Below are 25985 nucleotides of genomic sequence, written 5' to 3' on the forward strand. Positions count from 1 at the left end.
ATTTTGACAACATTCAATCTCTGAAAAGCCTCCCTACCAGTTGGCCCAGTGATTCCACACCTAGAATTTATCCTGAAGAACTGTTTTCAAAGACGAGCAGGAATCTACGGTAAAGACATTCACCGCTGCGTAAGGATAAATGGGGTGGGGGGGGATGGAAAGGCCCTAAATATCTAATAGCTGAGGACTAATTAGCTTACGGTTTAACCGCAGGGTAGAAGGATGGAGGGGGGGGGACCCTAGGAGGCAGAGTGAAAAATTGGAAGCCAGGTACGATTTCAACTAAGTCTAAAAAATAGAAAACCTGGTAGGAAATGCACCCCAGCGAGGCAGATGCTTTCCTGGGCGGGGCTTTCCTTTGCTCGGGAGCTAAGCTCTCCAGGGTAAGCAGGTGCGGCTCCGGGCGGGAAAGGAAGAGCATGCGCGTGCACATGCAGACGGGACGAGGGGGGCAGGCCCCGGAGCCAAGCGAGACACCCGCGTGCAGGTTCCTGCGGGGCGCCGGGAAGCTCGCACACGGTGCACGGACAGCAGTGCCGCGGGGCTCTCTACCTTTTCACACAGGGCAAGCACAGTTCCAGCCTGGATTATTGCAACCTGTTCTTCGTTCCTCAAATTCTACAACACAAAAATGGGGGAAGGGCGTTTTACACTGGACCCCACATCCACGCGCAGGCAGCGCTGACCGGCTCTGATGCCCGGCCCGAGAGGCGACCCCGGGGCCCGGCCTCCACTCTCTGAAGGCGCCGGCCTTGAAACGCAGCCGTGTCCTACCTGGGGCCAGGCCTTTTGGAGAGAAGGGCCTGTCTGAGCCAATCTTTAAATGAGGGCAAAAGGACCACGATCTGATGTCGGGAATCTTGAGGGATCCCAGTCTCCCTCTGGGTGCTTGTTTGTGCGCCCTTGCAGGAGCAAGGGAGGAGCTAAATCCAGAAGCTAAGTCTGGAAGACCCCCCCTCCCATCCCGCCCCGAGACACCGCAACCCCCCTGTGCCAGCGTGACCCACCCCTGCCCCTGACAGCGCCACCCACCCATGACAGCACCATCCACCAGTGACAGCGTGATCCACCCGTGACAGCGCGAGCCACTCGTGACCGTGTGATCCACACATGGCAGCGCGACCCCCCCACCACCCGGTGACAGCGTGGCCCGCCCAGCCCCGCAGGGGGCACGGCCACACAGAAGCCTTACACTGCATGTGTCAGATCTCTTCGGTTAGGAAGAAACCAAACCAAAAGGGAAGAAAAGGCACACACAGCACACCCAGGTGGAGACAAGAGCGCGAGCAGAAGCCGACCGGCATAGTTACCCCGTTATCGCCAAGGATATCTAGCTTCTTCATAAGTTCAGAAACATTCACATCCTGGAAAAGATTGCCAACGTTCATTTTGCGGGAGCTGCCAAGCCCGCGCAGACCGGTCTCTAAGCGCCGCGGCCTCGTCCGTCCCTCTCGCCCCGCGCCGCGGGGGCCAAGCGCTCCTGGCAGCTCCTTCGGGGGTCGAGGGAGAGAAGGCAGTGACTGCCACTCATCCGCTGAGCTTTCCAGAAAGGCCCGAGGACTGGCGGGGTCAGGAGGACCCCAGCCCACAGCCGCCTCTCCCGCCCCCTCACTCACTGCGCCAGGCTGCTGTGCTCAGTGCGGTTCTGATGTCACCCCCACTTCACGCCAGGTCACGTCTCGGGGTGGGTGCTGCCATTCAGACCTCACACGCATGAGACCACGGCTCCGAGAGCTCGCAGCCTGGAGCTGGGAAGTGGCCGAGCTGGGGTGCGCCCTCAAAGCTGCGTCCCACGGCTCTGCCCTTTTAGCACGGGTACAAATGGAGTGACATTTGGTGACACTCTGAAAAATGAACTCTGGCTTTCAAAATATGGTGGGGGTGGGTGGGTTGGGCTGTCTCCTGACCATCGGTTCTATGTCTGGCACAAAGGCACAATCCCCCTTTACTAAAGGCCGAGCCTGGCATTGGAGTGGGCCCCTGGCGGTGGGTTTAGTGGAGGCACCCCCCAAGCACGCTACCTTCACTCCTTCCTGGTGACAGAACAGTTGGAGAGCGCTGCTGTTGTTCTCGGGGAAGGTGGTGATTTGGAGGTTAAATGCTGGCGACCTCCGCTCTCTCTCCTGGAGAAAAGATTTGGTTTAAAAACAGAACTTTATTGGATTATTTACCACTTGCCATTTTTCCCACGTTACGCAGCAAAAACCAAGGCATTCCAGTTGGCAAAGGTGTTACTAAAAGGAGCACAATTCAGACTCCCATCTCCTGGTCTGCGAAGGCCCACGCCGTGGTCCCGGCCTCTGCCACATACTGGATCTCCTGTAGAAATGTGTCTACTTCTTACCTACTCAGCTAGGAAGAAATGGTTAACAAGGTGTCTGGTGTTCACCTGCTGTGAGATGGAAGCCCACGGAACCACAGATCATCATTCAGTTCTCCATTAGAACAAGCGCGTGAAATCTCAACAGACAACACAGGTACCAGCTACCGTGTGTCCCCTGTGGCACATCACTCTCTCATTGAATCCTTACACAATCCCACGAGACAGGCATTATCGCTTTCATTTGGTAGACAGGGAGGCTCGAGGGGGGCCCATCCTGGTCCCTCACTACTGGGCGGCAGGACCAGGACACAAACCCTGGATCCACTTTTTTTTTTTCAATAGAATCTGCTGACTTTGTTCACAATTTTTTTTTTTTGAAACGTACTAATACATCAGTGATCATTCTATCCCTTTCTGAGGCTGATAGTCAGATTTCCACTCCTGAGGAAGGAAAAAGCAAGAATTTTCCCAGAAGAGGTGCTTATTAATCATACATAAAGCGACACGTTTAAAAAAAAAAAAAAAAGGACAGGAGAAGCCCAGTGATTTATAGGGATATATTACATAGATCTGCCTTTAAAACTTGAGCGACAGACAGGCTAGCTTTATGGCAAGGCCAGCAGAGAAGAGCTTTCCACATTATACCTTTAGATCAAATTGCTTTTATTTTCTAAAAATGACAGTAAGACAAGTAAGCATGCTTTGGACCATTCCTGCAAAACCTAGTGACAGCTTCCATGGGTCTCTTTAGTCACTCCACTAAGAACTGTAACCAAATGAGCACTAGCTTGGATGGTGGGACCTAGCTCTTGATGAGGCTAACGGAGAGAGGAAGGGGAGCCACTCAGTTAACTCTGCCAAAGCCTCACCTGGCTAACCTGGTTTGAAGCTACTCAGGGGGAATAGTTTATTCCTCTTATTAGCCAAAAAGACCAAAATTCACAATGGCTTCCTTCCGTGGATGCCTTTCTACCTACAATCCTTAGATGGAGTCTTCATTGAAAAGGTGACAATGGAAAGCTCATATTTGATACGAACAAAAGTCAGAAAATTGGTTTCTCACGGCTCTGAAAGATGGTGGAGACAAAGAAAACTCTAGCACACTGAGCAATACTCATGGAAATCTCATGAGAAAGACACATGACAAAGTCCTGTGAAAGGCTTCCTCGCTGGCCCAGGTGGGCACAGTGACCTCGCTTGGCTTCCGACTCCTACTGCATGAACGGAAGAGCCCGTTCGTGCCCAAGCAAGAGTTGAGTAGCAGGGTAATAGTTGGTTTGGAGACATTCAGGCCATAGGCCATGCCAACACGACAAAGGAAAGGATGGTAAGTTCTAGTGCAAACAAGTGTAACGGAAGCCAGGAGGAGGAAACAGACCCAGCGGGACATTGGTGTTGCAAGGGTGCTCGCTTTTTCCTGCGGGATCCGTGCATGCAAAGGCTTCAGCGGAGGGACAGCGGGGCTGTGACAGGTGCTCAGAGAAACGGGTCACAAACGTAGCTGATGTTTCAAATGTGGATGGTTTTTAAATGGCAACAAACAAACAAAAAGAGAGTATGAAGTAACGTGGTAGCAACGCAAGGCAGTAACACACCCGAGGCAAGGTCTCAGTGGGAAGCAGGAAAACCATCACTATTCGTAACGCTGGATCCAGCTCTGTACTGGGGATGTCACCAAAGGTGTGGAACGTGATTGCTACCCGCGAACACCGTTCAGTCTCTCTCTGGGCTAAAGAGCGGTTTTGAGTTGCAGGTCGAGTTACAAATAGCAAGTTTTCAGCGCAACCCTGCCGTGACACCCAGGCCTGCATTCGCTGGACAGGGAGCTGGAGCGACCGTGCGGGTTTTCTCAGACACTATGCAAATAGCTCCCGTCCCCCTGCTTCCTTACTTACCTGTGTTTACCTGGGCAAACAGAAAATGGGCCCACCTACCAGTAAACACACTACAGAGTCGGCTGTGGGCCAGGTGGGACCCTGCTCTTTCAAAAGGAGAGATTCCCTGCATGCAAGGTCACTTAAAAAGGTGTGTTATTAATTGCAACAGTGCTTCTGTCCGGGTTTGCAGAATGCATACCAGGTGACTATGCATGCAGGAAAGAAGTAGTTATGGAAATGAAACACAAATAAAAAAGGCAAAATATTGCAAAAACAAATTATTTTATTAAGTGCAAAACAAGCCGTAGGCAATAAATAGATTAGCTCTGGTACATGTCCAAAGACTTCGGTGAGCATTCTCTCCAGAACATATTAAGGCAGTGAAATTATTCTGAACATACAGATTTAAAAAAAAAAAAAAAAGGAGGTCGGAGGGAGGGGGAAAGGAAAGGAAAAAAGAAAAAACAACTCTACCACGTCCCTTTACACATGCTGGAGGACATCTGGGAGCTTTACATGAATTTCAGTTTGGGTTCAAAGAGAAGGTCTGCTCCGTTTGAGAGCGCACAACAGATAGAGTCTCTTACTTCGAGCTCCAGCACTCGGAACTCTAGCAGCTCGTTCTGGTCCTTCGCATCTTGCATTTCATTCTTCAGCTGGCTCTCTTCCATTTCCAGTCTGTAAATCTAGAGCAGATGCACCTGGGGGTTAGCAGGCGGGAGGACCACCATCTCCATGGGCACCGTGGGAGACACGGCCTACTCAGTGTAGACCGGGGCCCGGGCCGGGGCAGGGGCGGGGGTGAGGGGACAGTGCCCATTCTGTCCCTACAGCCCCAGAGCCTGGCCTGGAAGAGGGGCGCCTCAGAGACTTGCTGAATAAATGTCTGATGGGGAAACTGAGGCACAGAGCCATGGAGTCCCTTCCTAAGGTCAAATGTGAGGGAGGCAGGGGTGCATCATGAGCGCTTCTGATCCCAAAGCCTGCGTGGGTTCTTTTTGCGTTGCATGCTCTCCAGCCCCCCAGGGCGAGCCCTCCCAGACAGAGTGTCTGCTGTCATGCTGCCGGAGGGCCCAGGAGAAGGCTGAGTGGAAGCAGCTCTCCTGAAGGTACAAGTCCATCTGGGAAGGTGGGCTGCCCAATCCAGCACCCACCAGGAGACCCTGGAAAAGCACCCTAATGGCTCTGTGCCTCAGTTTCTGTCCAAGGAGCATAAAGCTGCCCCCACTCTCCTGGCTGCAGCCGGGTCCAAGAGAAGGCATGCCACCTTATCGAGGGCTTCCAGGCGGCACAGCTGCCTTTGCCTCTCCCTCCTCCTGCCTGGAGAACCACAGGGGGTTCTCCACTGATGGGGGCTGCACCCCAGGGGACATTTAGAAACAGCCTGTTTTCCCCAGGGCTCTTGGAATTTAGTGAGCCAGACCAAGGGTATGAAGTGCCTCCCAAGGCATAAGCCCAGCCTGTGGGGCAGTGTCAGGTCCTGTCTCAATGCTCCAAATGCTATAGGGAGACACAGGGCAGTGAGCGGCCACACAGCTGGCCAGTGATAGGGCTGGGGCTGGACTAAGACCCCCTCCCAAGAGTGCAAGGCCTGGTTCATCCAGGGCAGGCATTCTAGGATGATCAAAGACTAAAGCCCAACCTAGGTCTGTCTGGTTCCACTAGTATGGAAGGTTCCAGAAAAAGCAAACCTATATGGACAAAAAGCACAACAGCAGTTGCCAGGGGCTGAGGGGTGGGAGACAGGGAGGGACAGAAGGGACCTTTACGGGAGCCTGAAAATGTTCTAAAAAATTGTGCTGTGGTAATTTCTGCTCAACTCAGTAAATTTAGTTAAACAAAACAAGTCTGAATTGTACACAAATAGGAAAAAAATAAAGCTATGGTCTGGTTCCAAAGCATTAAATCTCCTCCCCATGCTCTCTCTCAAGAAGAGTCTGGAAAGTTCCATGACCACAGAAGGAAAACAGGCTCAGCTTTGCCATCGTCATGGCCTCTGGTCCACAAACGAGACTCTGACAGCCGGAGGGCCTGCCCAGCATTTTTGGTCTACACCAGCTCTGAGGCCTCCCCCCAGAGGACAGCACTGGGACCAATGGCTGGGAAGCCTGAGGAATCGGGCTCTGACTCAAGGTGAGGGACAGGTCTCTCCTCTGAGAGTTGGTCAGGACCTGAAGGGCTGCCCCAGAGGCACTGCGGCAGACCCTGCACAGCTCTGTGGACCCCTGAGGTCCCCGATAGTCTGGGCTCGGTGATGCTCTGAGGGGCGGTGACAGGATCTCTGCCCACATACCTTTTCCAGCAAGTCCTGGTTTGTTCTGATGAGCAGCTGCTTCTCTTCCACCCACTTGGAATCCTAAGAGAAAGCACTAAGTATGTTCACAGTCCTTGAAGCAGACAGACAGCCAAAGAGCACAGGCAGTGTCAGCGACCAAAAAGCAATGCAGAGCTCTCAGTGCAAAGGTCAGAGAAAGGGATGTGGCTAGAAAGACTCCATCGTCCCTCTAAACCTTTACACCCCAAAACGAGAGCTGGCAGGTTTGTGGGGCATCCCTTCCCCACAGCTCATGCTCCCCACGAGCGCACAGAGTTCATGCCATGAGCATCCTTGACAAGAGCCACCACAGCGGGGCCGAATTGGCCCTGCACGCTGGCTTGCTCACCACGGCCCCTGGACTGGCACCCAGGGCACACCCTGAGGGTCTGCCCCACAACCACGGACTTGGCATCATCACAGGGACACGCTTTTGTGCATTCTGGTCCCTCTACCCATGATGCCCTAAGCACATTTCTTTGCGTGGTCAGGCCCTATCCTGGGAAGTCCTGTGAGCACAGGGCACTAGGTTTGTTTCCACTGTGGCATCCCCAGCACCTAGCACAGGGCCTGGCACACAGCTGGCACTCAATAAATACTGGAGGATGGATAAATGGATCAATGAATAGGTCAAAGAACTTCCTTCCTCCCTTTTCTCAGCTCTGATGGCCTCCTGTGTGCTTCCTTCCACCCAATACATATCACCCTGTGTTGTCACTGGGTTGACATGTAGGACCCACGAGGCTGTGAGTCCCTGTGAGGACAGAGCCATATTCCACTCATATTTTTATCTGGAGCAGCTGTCCCTTCCATCTGCATGCACACAGCCCTTTGCAACGTGACTTTGGAGCTCCACCCAGTGAGCGATGACAGCTGTTTCTCCGACCCTGAAGCTGCACTTGGCTGTGGTGTGCTTTGGCTTCTCAGATGTTAGCAAATGGGACTCAAACAGAGTCTTGAAATGTGCACGTGCAGTGAGCCCTGCCGCTTCTTCCTGTCCCCAGACCACTAGGCAAAGAAGCCAGGTTAGCTTCCTTGAGAATAAGAGACCACGACTGTGATCTGTCCTGTCCACTGGCACCAATGCCCAGACAAGACAGAGAGGCCATTGCAGGCCACCTAGCCCCAGCTGATGTGTTGGCAAAGCAGCTTCTAGAATGACTTCCGGTGAGACCAGCAGAAGAACCACACAGCTGAGCCTAGCCCAACCTGCTGACCCATGGGGTTGGGAGCAAATAAAAAGTTTATCATTTTAAACAAGGTTTGGGGAGGTTTGTTACACAGTGAAGGCTAACTGACACATTTTCCCTGCACACCTAGCACAAAACCTGGAGTGGGGCAAGGGCTCTAGTGGGTGCTCCCTGAACAAACTCCCACTTGTTTTGACCCAAACTGGCTCTTCCATGCAGCAGATGCTGAGGGCCAAACAGCCCCACAAACACAGGGCCGGGCATCCTTGGGTGGGAGCGAAACTGAGTTGAAGACAGTGGTCAGGAGACACATGAGCTCAGCCTCGAAGCAGTGCCGAGGTCAGTGGCAGGTAAAATAGGAGTTTGAGAACAGCCTTGTCTCCCACCTGGGCTCTTCCCTGGCTGCTACTTCTCCCCATTTCTGCTTCCTCAGTGTGTAGAGTACTATGATCACCCCGTTTCAAAGATGAGGAAAAGACACAATGTCAGCTGCACAGGTCATGTGACACATCAGGCAAGCCTGTCATGGGGTGTGTGCTGTTTGCCACTCCCCTGCCTCGGTGGAGCACTCTGGGCCACAGTGACGGAAGCAGCACCCAAGGGCTGGCCGCTCGCCTACCCACTTGTGCACACAGCCATGCTGCAGCGAGCGGCTTCCTGGGCCTCTTGAGGTCTGCTTACTGGCAGCCTGCCTTAATTTGAATCCTGGTCATCACCCGAGCCCTCGTCCCACTAACCAGACCCCAGGCAGAGTGAGTTCTAAGGCACCTGTTGAGAATCTCGTAGAGCCCCTTCCCTGAACACCCCTCCAAGCCCCCAGGTGCCAGCCCAGGACCTCGGGGAGCCCTCACTAGACCTCCTTAGCCCCCACGGCCTGCCTGTGTGCTGGGGCAGTGGTGCCACCAGACACTCCACCCAACTCCACACAGCACTTGCCACCCTCCCAGTTAGGTGGGGCCACGTGACCGTTCTGGTGAAATGTGTGGAGGCAGCAAACTGCCTTCTGCCCTCCTCCTCCCATGCAGGATCCCTAAGTAACCGCATGGAGTGGGCGACCCTCTGCCTACTAAGCAGGAAACTCACTGTGGTGTGCCATTTACAAATTCTGGTTATCTCTTACCCCGGAAAGAATGGCTGACCTTAGTGTGACCTTCTGAGAGGCTGGCCCTCCACCCAGAGTCCTCCCTCCATGGTTGTCCCCCAATCGAGGGCACAGGTCTGGGTCTGGGCTGTGCCTCCCGACTGTGCCCTGCTGTCCACCAGGCCCTGTTGCACTCAGAGAATGGACACACAGAGAAACCCAAGGGCCAGGAGTCACAGCATGGAATCCCTAAGCACGAGCTGCAAGGGCCAGCTCAGTTTCCCATTTAAATCTTTGATAAATGCAAAATACCATGGACTTTCTTCAGAGAATTAGAACAAATTATTTTAAGATTTGTGTGGAATCAGAAAAGACCCCGAATAGCCAGGGGAATTTTAAAAAAGAAAACCATATCTGGGGGCATCACAATGCCATATTTCAGGTGGTACTACAAAGCTGTGGTCATCAAGACAGTGTGGTACTGGCACAAAAACAGACACATAGATCAATGGAATAGAATAGAGAACCCAGAAGTGGACCCTGAACTTTATGGTCAACTAATATTCGATAAAGGAGGAAAGACTATCCATTGGAAGAAAGACAGTCTCTTCAATAAATGGTGCTGGGAAAATTGGACATCCACATGCAGAAGAATGAAACTAGACCACTCTCTTGCACCATACACAAAGATAAACTCAAAATGGACGAAAGATCTAAATGTGAGACAAGAGTCCATCAAAATCCTAGAGGAGAACACAGGCAACACCCTTTATGAACTCAGCCACAGTAACTTCTTGCAAGATACATCCACGAAGGCAAAAGAAACAAAAGCAAAAATGAACTATTGGGACTTCATCAAGATAAGAAGCTTTTGCACAGCAAAGGATACAGTCAACAAAACTCAAAGACAACCTACAGAATGGGAGAAGATATTTGCAAATGACATATCAGATAAAGGGCTAGTTTCCAAGATCTATAAAGAACTTATTACACTCAACACCAAAGAAACAAACAATCCAATCATGAAATGGGCAAAAGACATGAAGAGAAATCTCACAGAGGAAGACATAGACATGGCCAACATGCACATGAGAAAATGCTCTGCATCACTTGCCATCAGGGAAATACAAATCAAAACCACAATGAGATACCACCTCACACCGGTGAGAATGGGGAAAATTAACAAGGCAGGAAACAACAAATGTTGGAGAGGATGTGGAGAAAAGGGAACCCTCTTACACTGTTGGTGGGAATGTGAACTGGTGCAGCCACTCTGGAAAACTGTGTGGAGGTTCCTCAAAGAGTTAAAAATAGACCTGCCCTACGACCCAGCAATTGCACTGCTGGGGATTTACCCCAAAGATACAGATGCAATGAAACACGGAGACACCTGCACCCCAATGTTGATAGCAGCAATGTCCACAATAGCCAAACTGTGGAAGGAGCCTCGGTGTCCACTGAGCCTCTGGAGCCTCGGTGAACGATGAATGGATAAAGAAGATGTGGTTTATGTACACAATGGAATATTCCTCAGCCATTAGAAATGACAAATACCCACCATTTGCTTCGACGTGGATAGAACTGGAGGGTATGATGCTGAGTGAAGTAAGTCAATCGGAGATAGACAAACATTATATGTTCTCATTCATTTGGGGAATATAAATAATAGTGAAAGGGAATATAAGGGAAGGGAGAAGAAATGTGTGGGAAATATCAGAAAGGGAGACAGAACATAAAGACTCCTAACTCTGGGAAACGAACTAGGGGTGGTGGAAGGGGAGGAGGGCAGGGGGTGGGGGTGAGTGGGTGACGGGCACTGAGGGGGGCACTTGACGGGATGAGCACTGGGTGTTATTCTGTATGTTGGTAAATTGAACACCAATAAAAAATAAATTTATTAAAAAAAATCTTTGATAAATGATGGCAGCTTTTCAGATTATGTCAAAAATGATGTTGGTCACCATTTTGCTTTTGGAAGGGTCTCCCACTTTTGCACATTTGGCCAACAAAGAGCAAGCCAAGTGAGAATTTCATAGCACATTTTGGTTTTTTAAAACCCTGCAAATAGGTACCTCAGGTAGGATATTCTCACCTGGGTTCTGCTACTATTTTTTCTCTAACGACTCTAGAGCAAACCACATAGATCCATTGAGGGCCCCCCTTGGCACCAAGGCCACAGGGACGGCACAAGGGGACAAACATGCAATTATCATACACTCATTTCTGCTCACCTGTCCCTTCTCAACCAGTAGCTTCTCCAAGTCTTCAATTTTGGCCTGACACCTCAGCAAGTCAGCTTGTAGCTGTTCCCGAGTCTGGAACGAAAAGGATCAGAAAGTGAGCAGGTCACCGTGATGGGCGATGGGAGCGGCAAGGACAGTGCTACAGTCTGGGCCTTGGAAGTGAGTCTGTGTATAGGAGAAGAGGTCTGAAGGCGGCCTACCCAGCTGCATGTAGGTACTGTTGCCTACACATATATGATTTTTAAGAATGGAAAGGTCTTGAGATGTCGTTGGCTCTAACCCCCTTAGTTTTCTAGATAATGACATGGAAGCCTAGAGTAGGGGTTAGTGTCTTTAAGGGAGTGAGTGAACCAGAAGCCAGACATGTCAGGGCTCCCTGCCATGGCTTTCTGGTCAAGTTCAGTGGCTGCCTTTACCAACACTACCAGGCATGTTTTGTGGACCTTTTATCACCTACAGTAAGGGCTGAAAAGCCAAAATCCCTCAAGGACCAGGCCGGTTTGTGATTAAGGGAAGCCTTCTGCATGCAGGGTAATAGAGGGCGTTGAGGACTGTGGCACATATTCCATCTCAGGGGAAATCACCACCTGGCTGCAGCCAAAGCTGCTCCCACATGAAACAGGAAGCCTCTGGTTGCCAGACTGAGCATGTTTTGAGCTGCCGAGAGAGGTTAGGGACCTGGATTTCTATGTGAAATCTCTTGACTTTTAAATGTTGGCAACTGAATGTAACTTTCAATAAAAACCATATAATTCAGCCCACACTGAGCCTGGACCTCTACCTCCTCTGACCTGTAGGTTATAGGCCGAACCCTTCACTGTGGCACTGGCAGCTTCCCTCCCCACCAGCTTCATCCACCACCTCCTACCTCATGGGGCTGCTATTGGAATGAAATGGGGAATGTGTTGAGGTGGCACTGGCACCAGTGGGGTGCTCTCTGGGAGTCCCCTCACTTTCAGAGGAAGGGCAAGAGAGCTGCTGGTCCATGTGACTCCCGCAGGCCAGATCAGGGCCAGTGAGTGGAAGTTACTGGAAGGCAGAGCTCAGCCCAGGAAAATGGCAGGCATGGCCCCCACCTGGGTGGCCAGCAGGGACCAGAGTGCCTTGAGGGCACACCCCTCGACAGTCCCTGCATGGGCTCTGTGGGGGTGTTCACAGGGCTTTCTCAGCCTAGGAGGGGGAGGTGGGTGAAGTCTACAAGGCCTCCGCGTCTGGGATTTCATTGCTGAGTCTTAAAGTCTGAATGCATTCCTGTGTGCCAGACGACTTTATCATTTCTCCTGGCAACTCCTGCCGTCACACTGAGGATGGAGGTATAGCACCTGTGGGGGTCGCCAAGGCCTTGTTAGGTGCCCCCCAATGCCCCAGAATCCCCTCCCCACGTGTCACAGGCAGGGCCGGCGGTCTGTGCAGCCCCTTGGGGCCCGCTGCACTTACCCGGGCCTCCCTCTCGGCATCCAGCGTCCCCCCGACCTGCTCCTGAAGCAGAGCATAGGCCCGCTGCAGGGCCTGGTACTCCCTGGTCAGTTGACAGAACCTCAGGTCGGCCTCCTCCCTGGTTGTCGTCTTAGCATAATGGAGAAGAAAGACATAACAAAGCACGTGACCCGGTGTGCCTTCTAATGCTGGGGTCCACTGAGACACGTCCAGCCCTCACAGCCGCTGCCAACGACTCCTTAGGGAACCAGTCACTGCCAGGATGGTCACTGGGACCCTGGAGTGACAGGCTGCAGGAGAAGCCGCCGTCCTGCTCTACAGCACCCTTCCCGGGAAGCCTTGAGCCACATGCAAGGGAGAGAGGGCAAGAGTGCCCCTGAGCTGGCCCCTCCCACCAGGGCGCCCCACTCTGGGAGTTTCCCCAAAGGTGACAACCCCCTAGGAATGCAGGGCTACAAGTGCTGGACGGGCACCAGCCGTCATGGGGGACCTGTCACACTAAATGCACATGAGAAGTCCCGCAGCTTGTGAGAGATGGGGACGTGGAACATGCTGAAAGCTGCCTGCTACATACTGTTGGTGACATGTGTCTGGTACAACCATGTTTTACTTGGGTTTCCTAAGAGAATTCAGCTGGGCAGGTGGGCAGGTGGGCAAAGACCACGCCGCCCTTCGCACCTTTGTGAGTCCAGCTCACTGGGTGCCACCGTCGTGAACCTGGATGTGTGTGATGATTGGGAAATGTCGGGGAGGTGACTCGGCGTGGGAGGGCTTCTGGCGGTTTTCACCGCCCTCCACGCTTGCCAGCATCCTGGCTTTCTCTCCTGTGTGACCTGGCATCTTCGTAATGAAAAAGCAGTTCATGCTCTTTCCACTAGGTGGTGTGCCTGTGTGTGTGCACGTGTATGTGCCTGTGTGTGCATTTGTGCACATGTATGTGCCTGTGTGTGAACTTGTGCGTGCGTGTGCATGTGTGTGTGTCTGTGTGTGTCCATGTGTGTGCGTGCATGCACAAGTGGGGACCAGGGACGGGCCACCACGCAGCAAGTTTAATTGCAAAGATAACAGCAAGGTGACCACAGATTTCCTTTGTGAGAGCAGCACTGGGGAAAGGAAGGGACCGCCACATGCCGCCAGCACTCCCCTTGCTATTCTCAGAGCCCAGCCCAGTGGAGGCCACCTGCCCTCGAGGCTACAGGCTGTGATGACACAGGCCCTCCAGGCTTAGATCTTTAGGTGAGGGAGTGACTGTGGTGGCCATCAGATGCCGGAAAGCACCCCCGAGTCACCTCTGATGTGGGGGTGCTTACATCTTCCAAGTCTTCCTCGGGTGTGGCTGGAGCCCTGTCCGTCCTATCTGTGTTGCAGGATGTTTCTGACAATGTTTCCGAGTCCACGGACTCCTCATCAAATCCAAAAAATGTCTCCACAACATGCTTCTATAAATTTGAGACAATGCACATGACATCAGGATCGGATTCAGAATTGCTGAGTGCCCCCCCCCACCCTCCCACCCATCACTCCAGGCACAGGGACAACTACACACATCTGGGCCCCACGGGCATCCCAAGCGGCAGGTGGTGCGGCTCGTGATGGACTGGGTGGGAGAAGAGGTGGCCGAGGACGGTGGACGGGTATGAGTCCACCATGCCTGACTGAGCAGGGCATGCTGGCCTGACCCCGGTTCCTTCTGCGGTCACCTAGCCCCTCTGAGCGCCAGCCTCCTTCTCTATCAGGCAGACGTGGAACCCCCACCTCACCCGAGAGCATCATCACACGTGTCCTGTGCCCGGGGCTCTGATCCTCGACCGGCAGCGTGTGTGTCCCACCACGGAGGGGCAGCAGGGCCATGTGAGATGTCTCATTCCACGTGCCAGACATGGGAAAAGGGACAAGGGACAGAGAGTCCCCAGGTGGACCCTGGCTCTGATTGGCTGGGTGAGCCTGTGCTCCAGGTCCTTACCGTACCTGCACTAACAGGCAACTTTTGTTTAACTTTTTATTACAGAAAGCTTGGAATACTTAAAACATTAGAGGGAAGAGTGTAAGGGACCCTCGTACCCCACTCAGTCAGAGGCAATTTTAGCACTCTGTGTGCCGGCTTCCCGGTCACCCCACCCAGCACTTCTCCCACCCCAAATACCATGATATATGGGGCCTCGTTCAGCCATTTACGCATACGTTCGTTCAACAAACACCCGACGGAGCACCTTCTATGGGTCAGACACTGGCTGGGGCCCGGGGAAAACACAACAGGATTAAAACCAGGCATGCTCCCCTCCACAAGGAGCTGCGGGCCCCTGGGGGCTGCAAACAGCAACCCACAATCACCAGATCAACTCCCTATGTTTTAGGGACATCGGCTTTTTTTCCCTCCAAAATAGCCCCTAGGAAGGATTAGGCAGGATTTTTATTTGTTTTCACAACCGATGAATACTTTTCACAACCACAAGGAAAGAACCATAACCCAATCCGGAGCCAAGCCCCAGGCTCCCGCTGATTCATCCAGAACCCGGCTTCATCCAGAGCCCCCTCCCCTCTCCTCATCCCACGAGGGATCAGGACGGCAGGGTGCACAGTGAGGGCACCCCCCACTCTGCTTGTTTAAGCCGGCATGTGTCTACAACCTCAGGCATCCACATGTAAGAAAAATGTGGTTGGTAACACAATTAGTAACATCATTAAGGAATAATTCCGCCAACAGGAAGGGAAAAGGAGACAGAGTGGCTCGTCCTGTCCTCTGGTAGAAGTAGAGTTTCCTGAGAGGTTTTGCTGGAGGCATCCACGAGGATGGGGATTTTGCTCCATGAGCGGTGGGCTCCATGGGCTTTTTTATTCTCCGCTGTGGGCCAGAGCCCGGCGCACTCAATAAATGCTGGTTGCTAAATGCGTATTCACGAACATGTCTTCATTAATGAGCTCAAAGCTAAACTAACGTGTTTGCCCACAGATTTAGGCTGGCACGTGACAGCCCTTCCCTTCATTCTCTTAGCCAGCACCAGTTAGGGCAACCACCTGGTCCCACAGCCCAGGTGAGTTTAGCAGGTAGAACTATGGGGACCTATTAGGCTCCATCGATTTCAAATGACTTCTTATCCTAAGTAGAGGTTGGAGACAGTCCTATGCTCCAGTCCCCTCTCCAGGGGAGACACTTCGCTTGAATTCAGGCATCAAAAACGCTCTAGATGATTTCCAGGGAGCAGTGAGTGACCATGACATCCCGATGGTGACAATGGCACCTGTAGGAGTGACAGGTATGTGACACTCAAAGCTCCTCTGCGCACACACACGGCTTACCTCCCCGAGCTCCAGGCTCCACATTTTTCTGGGCAGCCATTCACCCAACCTTATTTCTTGTAAACACTGCTAAATGCGAGGCCTCTGGGGACAGGACTGCATCAGCCACGGTGTCACTGGCAGCCAGCAGGGACGCACACTGACAAAGCGCCAGGAACCATCCCACCACACTCTCTCCAAACCATCAGGACACGAGCAGGATGGTCAGCATCACGGACCATTCTGGGGGCTCACGACTCAGTGTTCGTTACCCAGGATGATGGGCTTCTTGAAACCTTGCGGGACGGCGACTTAGGTCCTCACTCACCGGGCCCCAAACAGGGCATTCACTACAGATGCTGCAGATGTGCATTTAAGGTAGCGGTGCCTTTGTCAACAGCCTAGCGCCCCGGCCCAAGTGGGGCCCTCTGAAGTCCAATGTGGCCCCGGAGACCGAGACTCCAGGGAAGCATGTTGCAGTGAGGGAGGCAGGATGTGGCTCTGACGGGGCGTGAAACCCAAAAGGGCATTCCCATTATGTCCCTCTCACAGCAGGAGGCAAATCCCAAGGACCCCTCCCCACCCCAGCAGACACAACATCCCCAGCGGCAGCAGCGAGTGGCCTAAGAACCCCCCAACCTTGTCTACAATATGGGTTGGGTTAGTCTTGGTTTTGTTTTTTTTTTAAGTGATTGTATTATATGGGAAGCCAAGATGCACCACATATATTTATGCCTTTGTTAATAAAAACAAGACATAAAAAGGCATTTTCAGGCCTCAAGTGAAGATCTGGGGATGGCTTCTTTGACGACGCGGCGACGGCTGCCTTCTGCCGTCTTTTCAAACTCTATGTGAAAACAGCACCGGCCTCGGAAGAATGACGGAATCACCTAGAAAACAGTTTCCTCTAACGCTTGGCTCTTTAAGAAAGAGTCAAGGGTTGGGGCAGCTGTCAGGTTTTCCGTCCACCTCTCAGATTCCCTGGGCATTTTTTCCCGAGGAAAAGACTCGGCTCAGCGCAGCACACCTTCTGGAAGCTCGTTCCTCCTGACTTCCATGTTGCTCACCCCCAGGGTCTTGCCTTGCCCACTCCTTTTTATGAACCAACCCAAATTTTTAAGATGCAATTTGAGCAAAAATGAAAAACAAATGTGTCTGCTCCATTTACACCTTGAATATGCAGAGGTGTCCTTCTCAGCTGAGAGGAAAAGAGGTGCCTCCAAAATAAGCCGCCCCCCATGGACTCCAGCCTCCGAGCCCCCTTGCTTCCTGTCCCCCTCGTGTCGTGTCCCTCCTGACAGCTGCTGGTGCAAGAAGAGGCTTTCCAGTTTGGGACCGTGCATCCTTTCTCAGGACCGCCAACTCCCAGAGCCAGCCGCTTACCTTCATGCTTGTAGGTCATCTCCTGGCAGCCGGAAAAGTACAGGCACACCAGGGCACAGAGGCAGAGAAAGAAGGAGAAGTACAGCACGAAGAGGATGTACTCCATCGCCGGGCATGGAGGCAGAGCCCGGCCGCTGGCCCGTGTGTGCCGGGGGGGCCCCAGGCAGCCTCACTGGCACCTGCTTCCAGGCCTCTCTCCAGTCCTAGGGGGAAGCACCACTTCTCCCCCAGAACATTCTCCTGCCCTCCACTGCACCTGGCCTGCAGTGTCCAAGGCTTCCTGCAGACTCCTGTGCCACGGAGCTCTGAGCTCAGGCTCCTGGGCGGACCCAGGGGCTGAGAGCAGCTGGTTTCCAAGGGCTGGGCTGGCACAGTAGCCACACAGGACCACTGCTGTGCTGGCTAATTCTCTGGGGGTTGCCCTGCGTCAATGCTCTGCCACAGGTCCTGGGTCCCTGGGTGATCACCAGGCCCCTGGGAGCAGCACTAGCAACCGTGACACGGAGAGAGCTTTCTTTAGGACCAGAGCCAACACCGAGGAGGCGCTTCCTGCCTCGCATGCTTGGGCTATTTCTCTGTCCATCCCACAGCCACCCTAAGTGTGTCCCAGACTAGCTAAACTCATGAGTTTCTCAGCAATCTTTCCTTCAGCATTGGTTTGGCCATTTAAGCAGACTGACCAAACACGATCCACATGAAGACTGCAGCAGGGCAGGCCACAGGAGCCTGAGTTTCTTGGAGAAGCTTCTCTCGGCATAACATCAAAATTTAAAATCCCACATGTTGGAAAAAATGGATAGGTAATACCATTAAAAAGGAAAATGGGTTATACTTTGAAAAGTATTCGAGCAAGATGAAAAGGCAAAGGACAATCACAAAAAGAAAAATACAATCAAGTTCATGTATAGATTTCAATTTCAATAACGCTCCTTCCAAAGTATCCATGATGTGTGCTATGTAACCACATCATAGTACCCCACTAAGCCTTTCACTCATGTTTCCAAATGAGCTGCTCCCCAGGCAGAGTGGGGACTGGTTCAAGGATAAGCCTGTGACCACACTGAGCCAAGCAGCACCCGCCCTGGGGCTTTTGCTGGAACCACTGAGGAGAGATGCCCTCCTGCCACAGAAATCGCTAGGCAGGTGTCACACCAGCTTATAGCTGCTGAAGCCCACTGGGCCACCCCATGGGGAGAGCCCACCTGAGAAAGAGGCCAGCCCACGAGGAAAGCAGAGTAGGAAGGTGAAGAGACAGGTTCCAGGCCATATTGTGTAAGGATCTGGATCCAGCTGTGCCTGAAACCAGCCCCCTTAGACTTCTCAGTTATATAAATTCCCTTCCCTTCTTAAATGACTTTCAGTTTTTGATATTCACAATAGAAAGAACCTTGGCTAATGGGCGAGGGGGAGATGATCCTAGAAACCATGCTATCTGTGAGCTGTGGTGCTCTAGGAGAAGTCTGGGGCTACTTTCTCTCCAAGCTGCTCTGCACCTGGACTCTCAAGAGATAACAGAGACCACCTTTGCCTGGCAAATGTATTCCTGGCTTTAGCAACCAAGAAACGTGTCCTGCCCATCCTGTTGGCTCCTGGACCTACTAAGAGTGGAGACACTCCCCTGCGCCCTGTCACCTGAGCTTCTTCAGTGCCGATGATGATGGCCAGAGGGACGTGTGATGGGAGGGGGTGAGCAGCACTGCTGCCTGCTTTCCACGCTGCCACCAACCCCATTCAACCACCAGCATCCTCTGAGGCCTCTGGGCACCGAGCCTCAGGAGAAACAGATGCAGAGACTGAAAAAACAGACACTAAGCCATGTGCCAGGGCAGGAGGAAGAGAGGGCCGAGGAAGCCCAGAGGAAGGGCCTGCCCATGGAGGGTGCAGGCTTGTAGGAAATGGGGACGGTTAGGTCGGATCTTGAGGGGGTGGGAGGCAGTGAACAGAGGAGGTGAGGGGCGCTGGCCCGAGCTAGGGGTCTGGAGATGAGGCGGCACAGCAAATCCAGGGGAGAGGAGCCAGGCTGTGTAGACGAGGGTATAGCAGGAAGTGAGCAGGGCCAGATCCCCAAGGCCCAGTGGGTCAGCCAAGGAGCCCCAACTTCATCCCCCCAGGAAATAGGAAGCCAGCACAGGGTTTGTAGGAGGGAGGTGGCAAGGCCAGACTTGTGTCTTCATAAGATAGTTCTGATAGCTCTGGAGGGAGGAAGATGCTGGAAGCAGAGGGGGCAACCAGGAAAGTGTTGCCATGACCCCAGGACAAGCAAATCAGAGCCTGGAACCACAGAGCCTCAGCCTCGAACCCCCTCATCACCCTCCCCAGCTCTGGGGTCCCCTCCTGACACCAGGCAGGGGGCCTGGGGGCACACACCTGCCCCCAGCCAGCTTTTCTACTGAGGGCTGAGACTCACCCTCACGCTCATGCGCAGAGTTGGGGTCTCCGGCCCATTGGAATACCTGGAACCACCCTAACTTTCTGTCTCTTCCAAAGTCTTCAGGTGTGGCCTCAATGTCTGTGGTCACTGCTGGGCCAGATGAGGTGGCCCGGGCAGCCCTCCCTGCCCTACCTGCCCTCCCCCCGCCCCCCCCCTCCCGCTTTGCTCTCTATCCTCCTCCTGCTGCCTGGAAACCTGTGATGTTGCCCCAGGTTGGGACACACGGACAGTGTACATGGCTGTGGTGCTCAGCTGCCCTCGTGTGGCCCAGGACACAGGCTCTGTGTCTGTACAACTGTCCCCATGTTCTACCCACAGGACTCAAGTCTTCCTGAGTCCTGCACTAAAGGGCCCACACCCCCAGCAGGCAGCATACACAGGAGCAGCGCCCAGGGCTTCTGATGTGAGGCCTGGCCAGGCCGTGGAGGAGGGAATGAGGTGACAGGGTCACTGCCCATCCTGGAGGGAACAAGCCCTCGTCCCCTGTAGGGAATAGCACACGCTGCACGCAACCTCAGCTGCATGCCAGCCAAGCGTGGGGAGCCAGGCAGGCAGGCAGGCAGGCGGGGGACCTGAAATGACTAACATTTCATTCAATTCATGTTACTGGGTCTGCTGCAGGGGTGGTGTGGGGAGCCACGCTGGATGCCACATGCAGCCCCGTAAATGAGACATGCGCCATCCAGCACACCTCGCTCAGAGGCTGGGTGGTGACAGAACTGTGACAAAGGATGGCCCAGGAACAAAGTTGAGCAGAAACAACCCTGCAGGGCAAACAAGACTCCTTTGGCTACTTTGCAGTGGAAAGAATGGCACATGACGACAAATGCCCCGGGGTGGGAGGCCCAGCCAGGGAAGGCAGCATGTATTAGCTTCTCTTCCAGGGCAGCTGCTAGTGACCTGTTCTTCCCACCATGAAGCAGCAGGCTTGGCCTTAGGGGGCACAAGGTCAAGTTTAGATAGGCCCCAAGTGTCTGATGAGAATGGGTGCAGCAGACACTGACCATGGGTGACCCCCCAGAAGTCCCTCAGGTGTCAGCTGCTTCCTGGTGACAGCAGCCCCAGGGGCCATTCGGAGAGGAGGGGACACTGGGGCCCAAGGAAGAGCCATCCTTCCCGGGGTGCTCTGATGCTTCTCAGCAATCTTCCCAGCCTCTCACAAAGGATGGCCACTGTCTAAAGGGCATCAGAAGCTCACCTCACTGTTACCTGAGATGGTCTCTCTTTTGAAAAATGGGACATGAATTAGCCCTAGGGAAAGAGAGCAGGGCCTGGGAATCTGCACTCAACAGGCCCTCCAAAGGAAAGCTACTGATTGAAGGGGAAGGGAGAAGGAGAAATCATAATTTAGGGAGCCTTGACTACATGTCAGGCACAGAGGCAGATGCTCTGTTGAATCTCCTGGATGTGACGGTCGTGGTAAGAACCAGGAAACAGGGGGATCCCTGGGTGGCTCAGTGGTTTAGTGCCTGCCTTTGGCCCAGAGCACGATCCTGGAGTCCCGGGATCGAGTCCCACGTCGGGCTCCTGGCATGGAGCCTGCTTCTCTCTCTCTCTCTCTCTCTCTCTCTATCATGAATAAATAAATAAATCTTAAAAAAAAAAAAAAAAAAGAAAAGAACCAGGAACCAGGCTCCTGAGGTCAATGTCACAAGGCCAGGAGCCAGAGCTGACTCTCACGTGGCTGCCAGGCTAGTGTCTCTGCCTCTCCCCAGGTCCCAGCCCCACTTTCACCAAGGCTCGGGAGCAAACTGCGCTGATGTTAGCCCTCTTCCCATGCTCAGCTCTCTACGGAGACACAGCTCTTGTTGCTAGATAGCAAGTTTGCAGACAGCAAATCTGCTGCCCACCCCAAAGCACGAGCTGCATTTAGGGCTCACCCATGATGCCAGACCTTCTGCAGAGCAAGCCTGCCCTCCCCAGAGAGGGCCTGAAGAACTGCTCGGGGTTCTCCTGCAACCTCCCATTGGCAGGGGCGGGGAGCTGAACCAGCAGGGCCCTAGGGCAGAGACTTCCACAGCAGTCTGGTCCCCAGGAGCACAGTGAGACAGAATTGGCAGCCCTCGGGTGTGCAGGCCACCCTGGGATGAGGGCTGCCACCACCACTCTGCCATCACAGCATCTGGGGTGTGCGTGTGGAACTGGAAGCCCCTTCTAGGGGAAATGAAGAGTCCAGGGAAGCTTGCAATAGCTGGAGAGCAAGGATGGGCTTTCAGACTTCCAGAAAATTCTGGCACAAAAAATTGTGCCAAACAAAGGCCCCGGGCAAAGCAGTAAAGTACACAGATATCCAACGGACAGAGCATGATGGAGGTATTTAAGGGGAGCAATGAACTACTGAATCCCAGCAGCCTGTGGGGGGAAGACAGGGAAGCTGCCCAGGCCTGAGACAGCGCTGGGAGATTAAAAACCTGCTCAGCTCCCCATCTGGCCCCGGACAATGCCAGGACTAAGTAGGTGCATGTGTGGGAAGCCGCTCTACCTTGAATCTTGAGAAAAAGAAAATAGGCTTGTGGATCATAGAAACAGCAAGTGGAAAAGACCCTGAACCAGCTCAGAAATATTCCCACGGGACCCCCGAACTCTGCCTTCTAGTGGTATTGAACTATTTCAATTAGTGACCGAACATCCCCATCTTTTGAGATGATCCTGCATCGTGCAAATGCACTTTGCCAGCAAAAGCAATTTGCTTATTCAGTCAACAGCTCTTCAGAGACACCTACTCTGTGCCGAGGCAGTGAACGGGGTGCGCACGGAGAGCAGGACAAGCTCCTGCCCTCCTCACCGGCTGTCCACGCAAGCCTAGCGAACCACAAATCCATAGTAGGCCTTTGTAACGTTCTCTTCCCACAAACACATTCAGAAATCAGGAAAAGGAAAAACAGAATCCTTCCTTACTCCCTGAATTCTTACAGGTTTGAAAAACAGAGTCACAGCTCAGCAGTGGGTTTCCCGAAAACCCTGCTTAGAAGCTTCATGGGGTGTATAATGCCAGGCACATCTGACTCTTCAGTAAAGCTGAATGCTTTCAGAATTGCTTTTTCTTGCCTTTTTTTTTGGTATTAATTTTATTCTATTTTTTGTATAACTTTAAGTACATAAAGGTTTGTTTCCACAGGCCTCAGGAAATGGATAGAAGCCAACAGGACAATGTCTCTTCCCATCAAAAAAGTTACATATTTTGGTAAGTGTCCTAGAGAGAAAAACTGTATTTTACATTAGCAGTGCTGTGCAAGATTCTTACATAAAACCTAAAACCAGGCTGCAGTGGAGACTTTAGTCCTTTAATCAGGTGGCCGGACAGAAACCAAAAGCAGTTGAGCATGACAGGGCAGAGACAATGAAGCCGGACAGGTACCTAGCACGGAAGGAGGAAGGAATTCCAGATTCCTTGGAATGGTGTGTTTTCCTCTTTTTTTTTTTTTTCTTTCCTTGTCTAAGTTGTCTCTATAGGAAGGTGCTGGGCAGGGACCCCAGTGAAAGGAAGGGGCCAAGGCTCCTTTAACTGGCCTGGGTGCAGGGCACTGCCAGCAGCTGATGCAGGAGAACCTGCACCCAGGTTCAGGCCCACCCAGGATGGAATGCAGAATAAAAGGAAAGCTTATAGGAAACAACGTTGCTTGGAACGCTGCTAGATGGCCAAACTTCAGCCTTTGGTCCAGGGCAACCCCTGCCTCACTGGTCAGCAGTGAGAAATTAGTTTGGTTAGAAGAACCAGCTAGAATCACACCAGCCTCTGCTACCTTCATGCTCATTGTTAGAAAAAGATGAACTTGTGTGAACATTCTGATCTGTTAATCCTTAGGGACTGCTTTATTCTTCTGGAAAAGACTGTTGGTCAAATAACCCTCAAAGGCTGAAAGCTAAACCACACAGTCCTGGTGTGCGTTCCCTAAGAACGGACTGGTGGTGTGGTTGGGGCGATAGGGAAAAGCCATACCTTCCTACAGAAGATCAGCTGACCTGCTCTCCGGCCCCAAATCTCAGCCTGAGGTATATTTCAGGGAGGGCAGGCAGCTGTGCTTCTCGGAGCAGAGAAGCAGTTTAAGAGCAGAAAGGTAAAGGAAATCTAGAAAAGAACCGTCCTGATACAGATTTACCCCATGGTGTGAGGCAGAGGCACTTCGCTTATCCAGCAATTTCTGTCACTGTGGAGACCAACTCCTCCTCCCCATTCCATAGGGTCTTGAACTGCTCAGGGACTGGGGATTCATTATAGCCACCGCCTTCGGTAGGAATGAGGACATTCATCTCAGAAGATTTGGCACTGACTATCTCGCAATCCAGGGAATTCTCGCTCAGGTAAACACGGCAGCCATCTGTTTTGTTGATGGAAATGGTTGGCACTTTACCCATTACCTGAACTTTGACATCCCTACTATTGATGGTCTCCACAATGCCCACCACGTCATCAAACACCAGACCGAGTTTCTTACAGTTACCTACTGTAATGGAGTTTATTTTGCCCTCGATTCGCAATGTTGTGTTGACACATTAGTATATGTAAGCCACCTGTTTCAGCTCTGTGTCATCAATCACCAGGTTGGAAACATTTTCCTCATTTTCCACCCTCCACTGCTTCCCCTCCAGTTCAAGTACAGCTGGCTCCTTCTTTGTGGTTGGCTTGGGGGATGGGCTGACTCCTGGTTTGGGGCCACTTCATACTGGACCACTCTGGGCCTTCACGGCGGGGTTCTTGTGAGTCTTCATGTCATCAGATACATGTTTCAGGGCATGTGTGATGCTCTCCCCCTGATTCATCTGAGCAAACAGTGCTGACCAGGAAGCAGACTCATCTGAGCCTGAACTGGGGGGGAATTGTGGGGGAGGTGGGCCTGGTGAGGGAGGAGAAGGACCTGGTCCAGCAGAGGGTCCAGATGGCAATCCACTCAGTTCTTGTGCCAAGGCCCCGTTTTGCTCCAGGCCAGTCCGGTGGTATGGAACTCCTTAGCGTAAGCCTGTAGCTCTGTCCATATACTCAAGTGAGCTTTGACCCAATCCACATGCTTCTTATTGACATCTTTGTACTCCTTGAGGACTCGGTTTGTGTGAAACATGGCAGCATCATTCATTTCTTTCACATAGGGACCAGGCTTGGGAGCCATAGCTACCCAACCCAGGGCCTGGATACTTTGGCTGACAGCTGACAGGTGATTGAACAACTTGCTGCCTCGGTTCTTCTCCTGGAAGCCTATCACTTCTTGGATCTGCTCTGAGATGGGTGCCAACAAGTCAGAAAGCTTATTGCCTGCCGGCTGCTGACACTGAGAGGCTGTAACCGAGAGAGCTTGCTCCAACTTCAGACCTGTGTGGGCCATCTCCGCACGTTCCTGCCCATCTCCCCCAGTCTCTTTACTGAGCTTCAGGTACTCTGCCCCAGAACCAGCAAGGAGTGAGTCAAACGCTTGCACATATGGAGCTGTTCCTGCTTTTGGGGCGCTGTCTCCATACCCACAGTGCATGTCAGAGGCATTGGACACGGCCTCCAGGCAGCCCACCACCTTCTCCAATCTTCCCGCCAGGTTTTGCATGTGAGCCATAATGTGCCACCTCAGAGTTGGCCTCACCTCCTGACTGCGATCAGCCGCTCTCCTAGACTGTTGCTTTATCAACATGCCCGGTGGGGACAAGGGCTTTCATGCACATTACTGGCAGCCAGGCAGCACGGGGGGTCCCACAGTCTCCATCAAAGCTTTCACACACTGTGATTCGTATTCCAACTTGGGGGACTCTACCCATGGGAATAATCCAGACCCTGGACGCAGCTTCCTGGACAAAGGCAAGGCACTGTGGTGGCATTTGCAGAAGCAGAAAGTCCAGTCCCTTCATGGAACGCTCGACACTCAGGGATTACTGTAGACCTGGCCCAGAAAGAGCCGTCTACATAGGCATCAACACACTTACTTACTGCAGCAGTATTTAGAGCCACAGGAGCTGAAAGCAAACATGCCCCACACGCAATGATAAACAAATTTATGACCCATCCACTCAATGGATTATGTAGCCATAGAATTTTGTATTTATGATGTCAAGGTCCTAACATGGATAAATGCTTTGTAGTACAACGTTAGGGGGGAAGAAAACAGAAAGCAAAGTATATTCTACAGTTACAGTTACATTGTTAAGAAAAAAACGGGAGAGAACAAGGACTGGGGATGTTGCATTAAAATGTCAGCACAGATTGCCGTGGGGAGGCACCGTGGGTGATGCTCCACTTGTAATTGTCAGGTAGGCCCTGGTGCCGTCATGTTGCTTCCGTAATAAAAGTGAATATTTTAAAATAAACAAGTTCTGCCCTGCAACTTCCCATTTCTGAATTTCTTTTTTAAAAATATATTTATTTATTTTATGGGCAGCCTGGGTGGCTCAGCGGTTTAGTGCCACCTTCAGCCCTGGGCTTGATCCTGGAGTCCCAGGATCCAGTCCCATG

The 25985-nt window shown here is 52.5% G+C and overlaps 1 protein-coding gene and 1 pseudogene across 6 annotated transcripts in view; both read right to left on the reverse strand.

The window, feature by feature from the left end:
- JAKMIP1 (janus kinase and microtubule interacting protein 1) overlaps positions 1 to 25985 on the reverse strand; it is a 141116-nt gene that overhangs the window by 23303 nt on the left and 91828 nt on the right. For 5 of the 6 annotated variants that reach the window (XM_049108642.1, XM_049108643.1, XM_049108646.1 and 2 more), the window contains 5 exons: positions 13776 to 13904; positions 12466 to 12594; positions 11017 to 11100; positions 6494 to 6556; positions 4464 to 4886 (listed from right to left, as the gene is read on the reverse strand). In XM_049108642.1, the coding sequence (XP_048964599.1) occupies positions 4713 to 4886; positions 6494 to 6556; positions 11017 to 11100; positions 12466 to 12594; positions 13776 to 13904 (579 nt within the window). In that variant the 3' untranslated portion in view covers positions 4464 to 4712. Of the gene's footprint in view, positions 1 to 552; positions 619 to 1310; positions 1365 to 2021; positions 2124 to 4463; positions 4887 to 6493; positions 6557 to 11016; positions 11101 to 12465; positions 12595 to 13775; positions 13905 to 25985 lie in introns of those variants that run through there. The other variant, XM_049108647.1, reaches the window with a different exon arrangement.
- LOC112653115 (adenylyl cyclase-associated protein 1-like) lies at positions 23669 to 25369 on the reverse strand (annotated as a pseudogene).

The sequence above is a fragment of the Canis lupus genome, chromosome 3 (genome assembly GCF_003254725.2).
Source record: "Canis lupus dingo isolate Sandy chromosome 3, ASM325472v2, whole genome shotgun sequence".
NCBI lineage: Eukaryota > Metazoa > Chordata > Mammalia > Carnivora > Canidae > Canis > Canis lupus.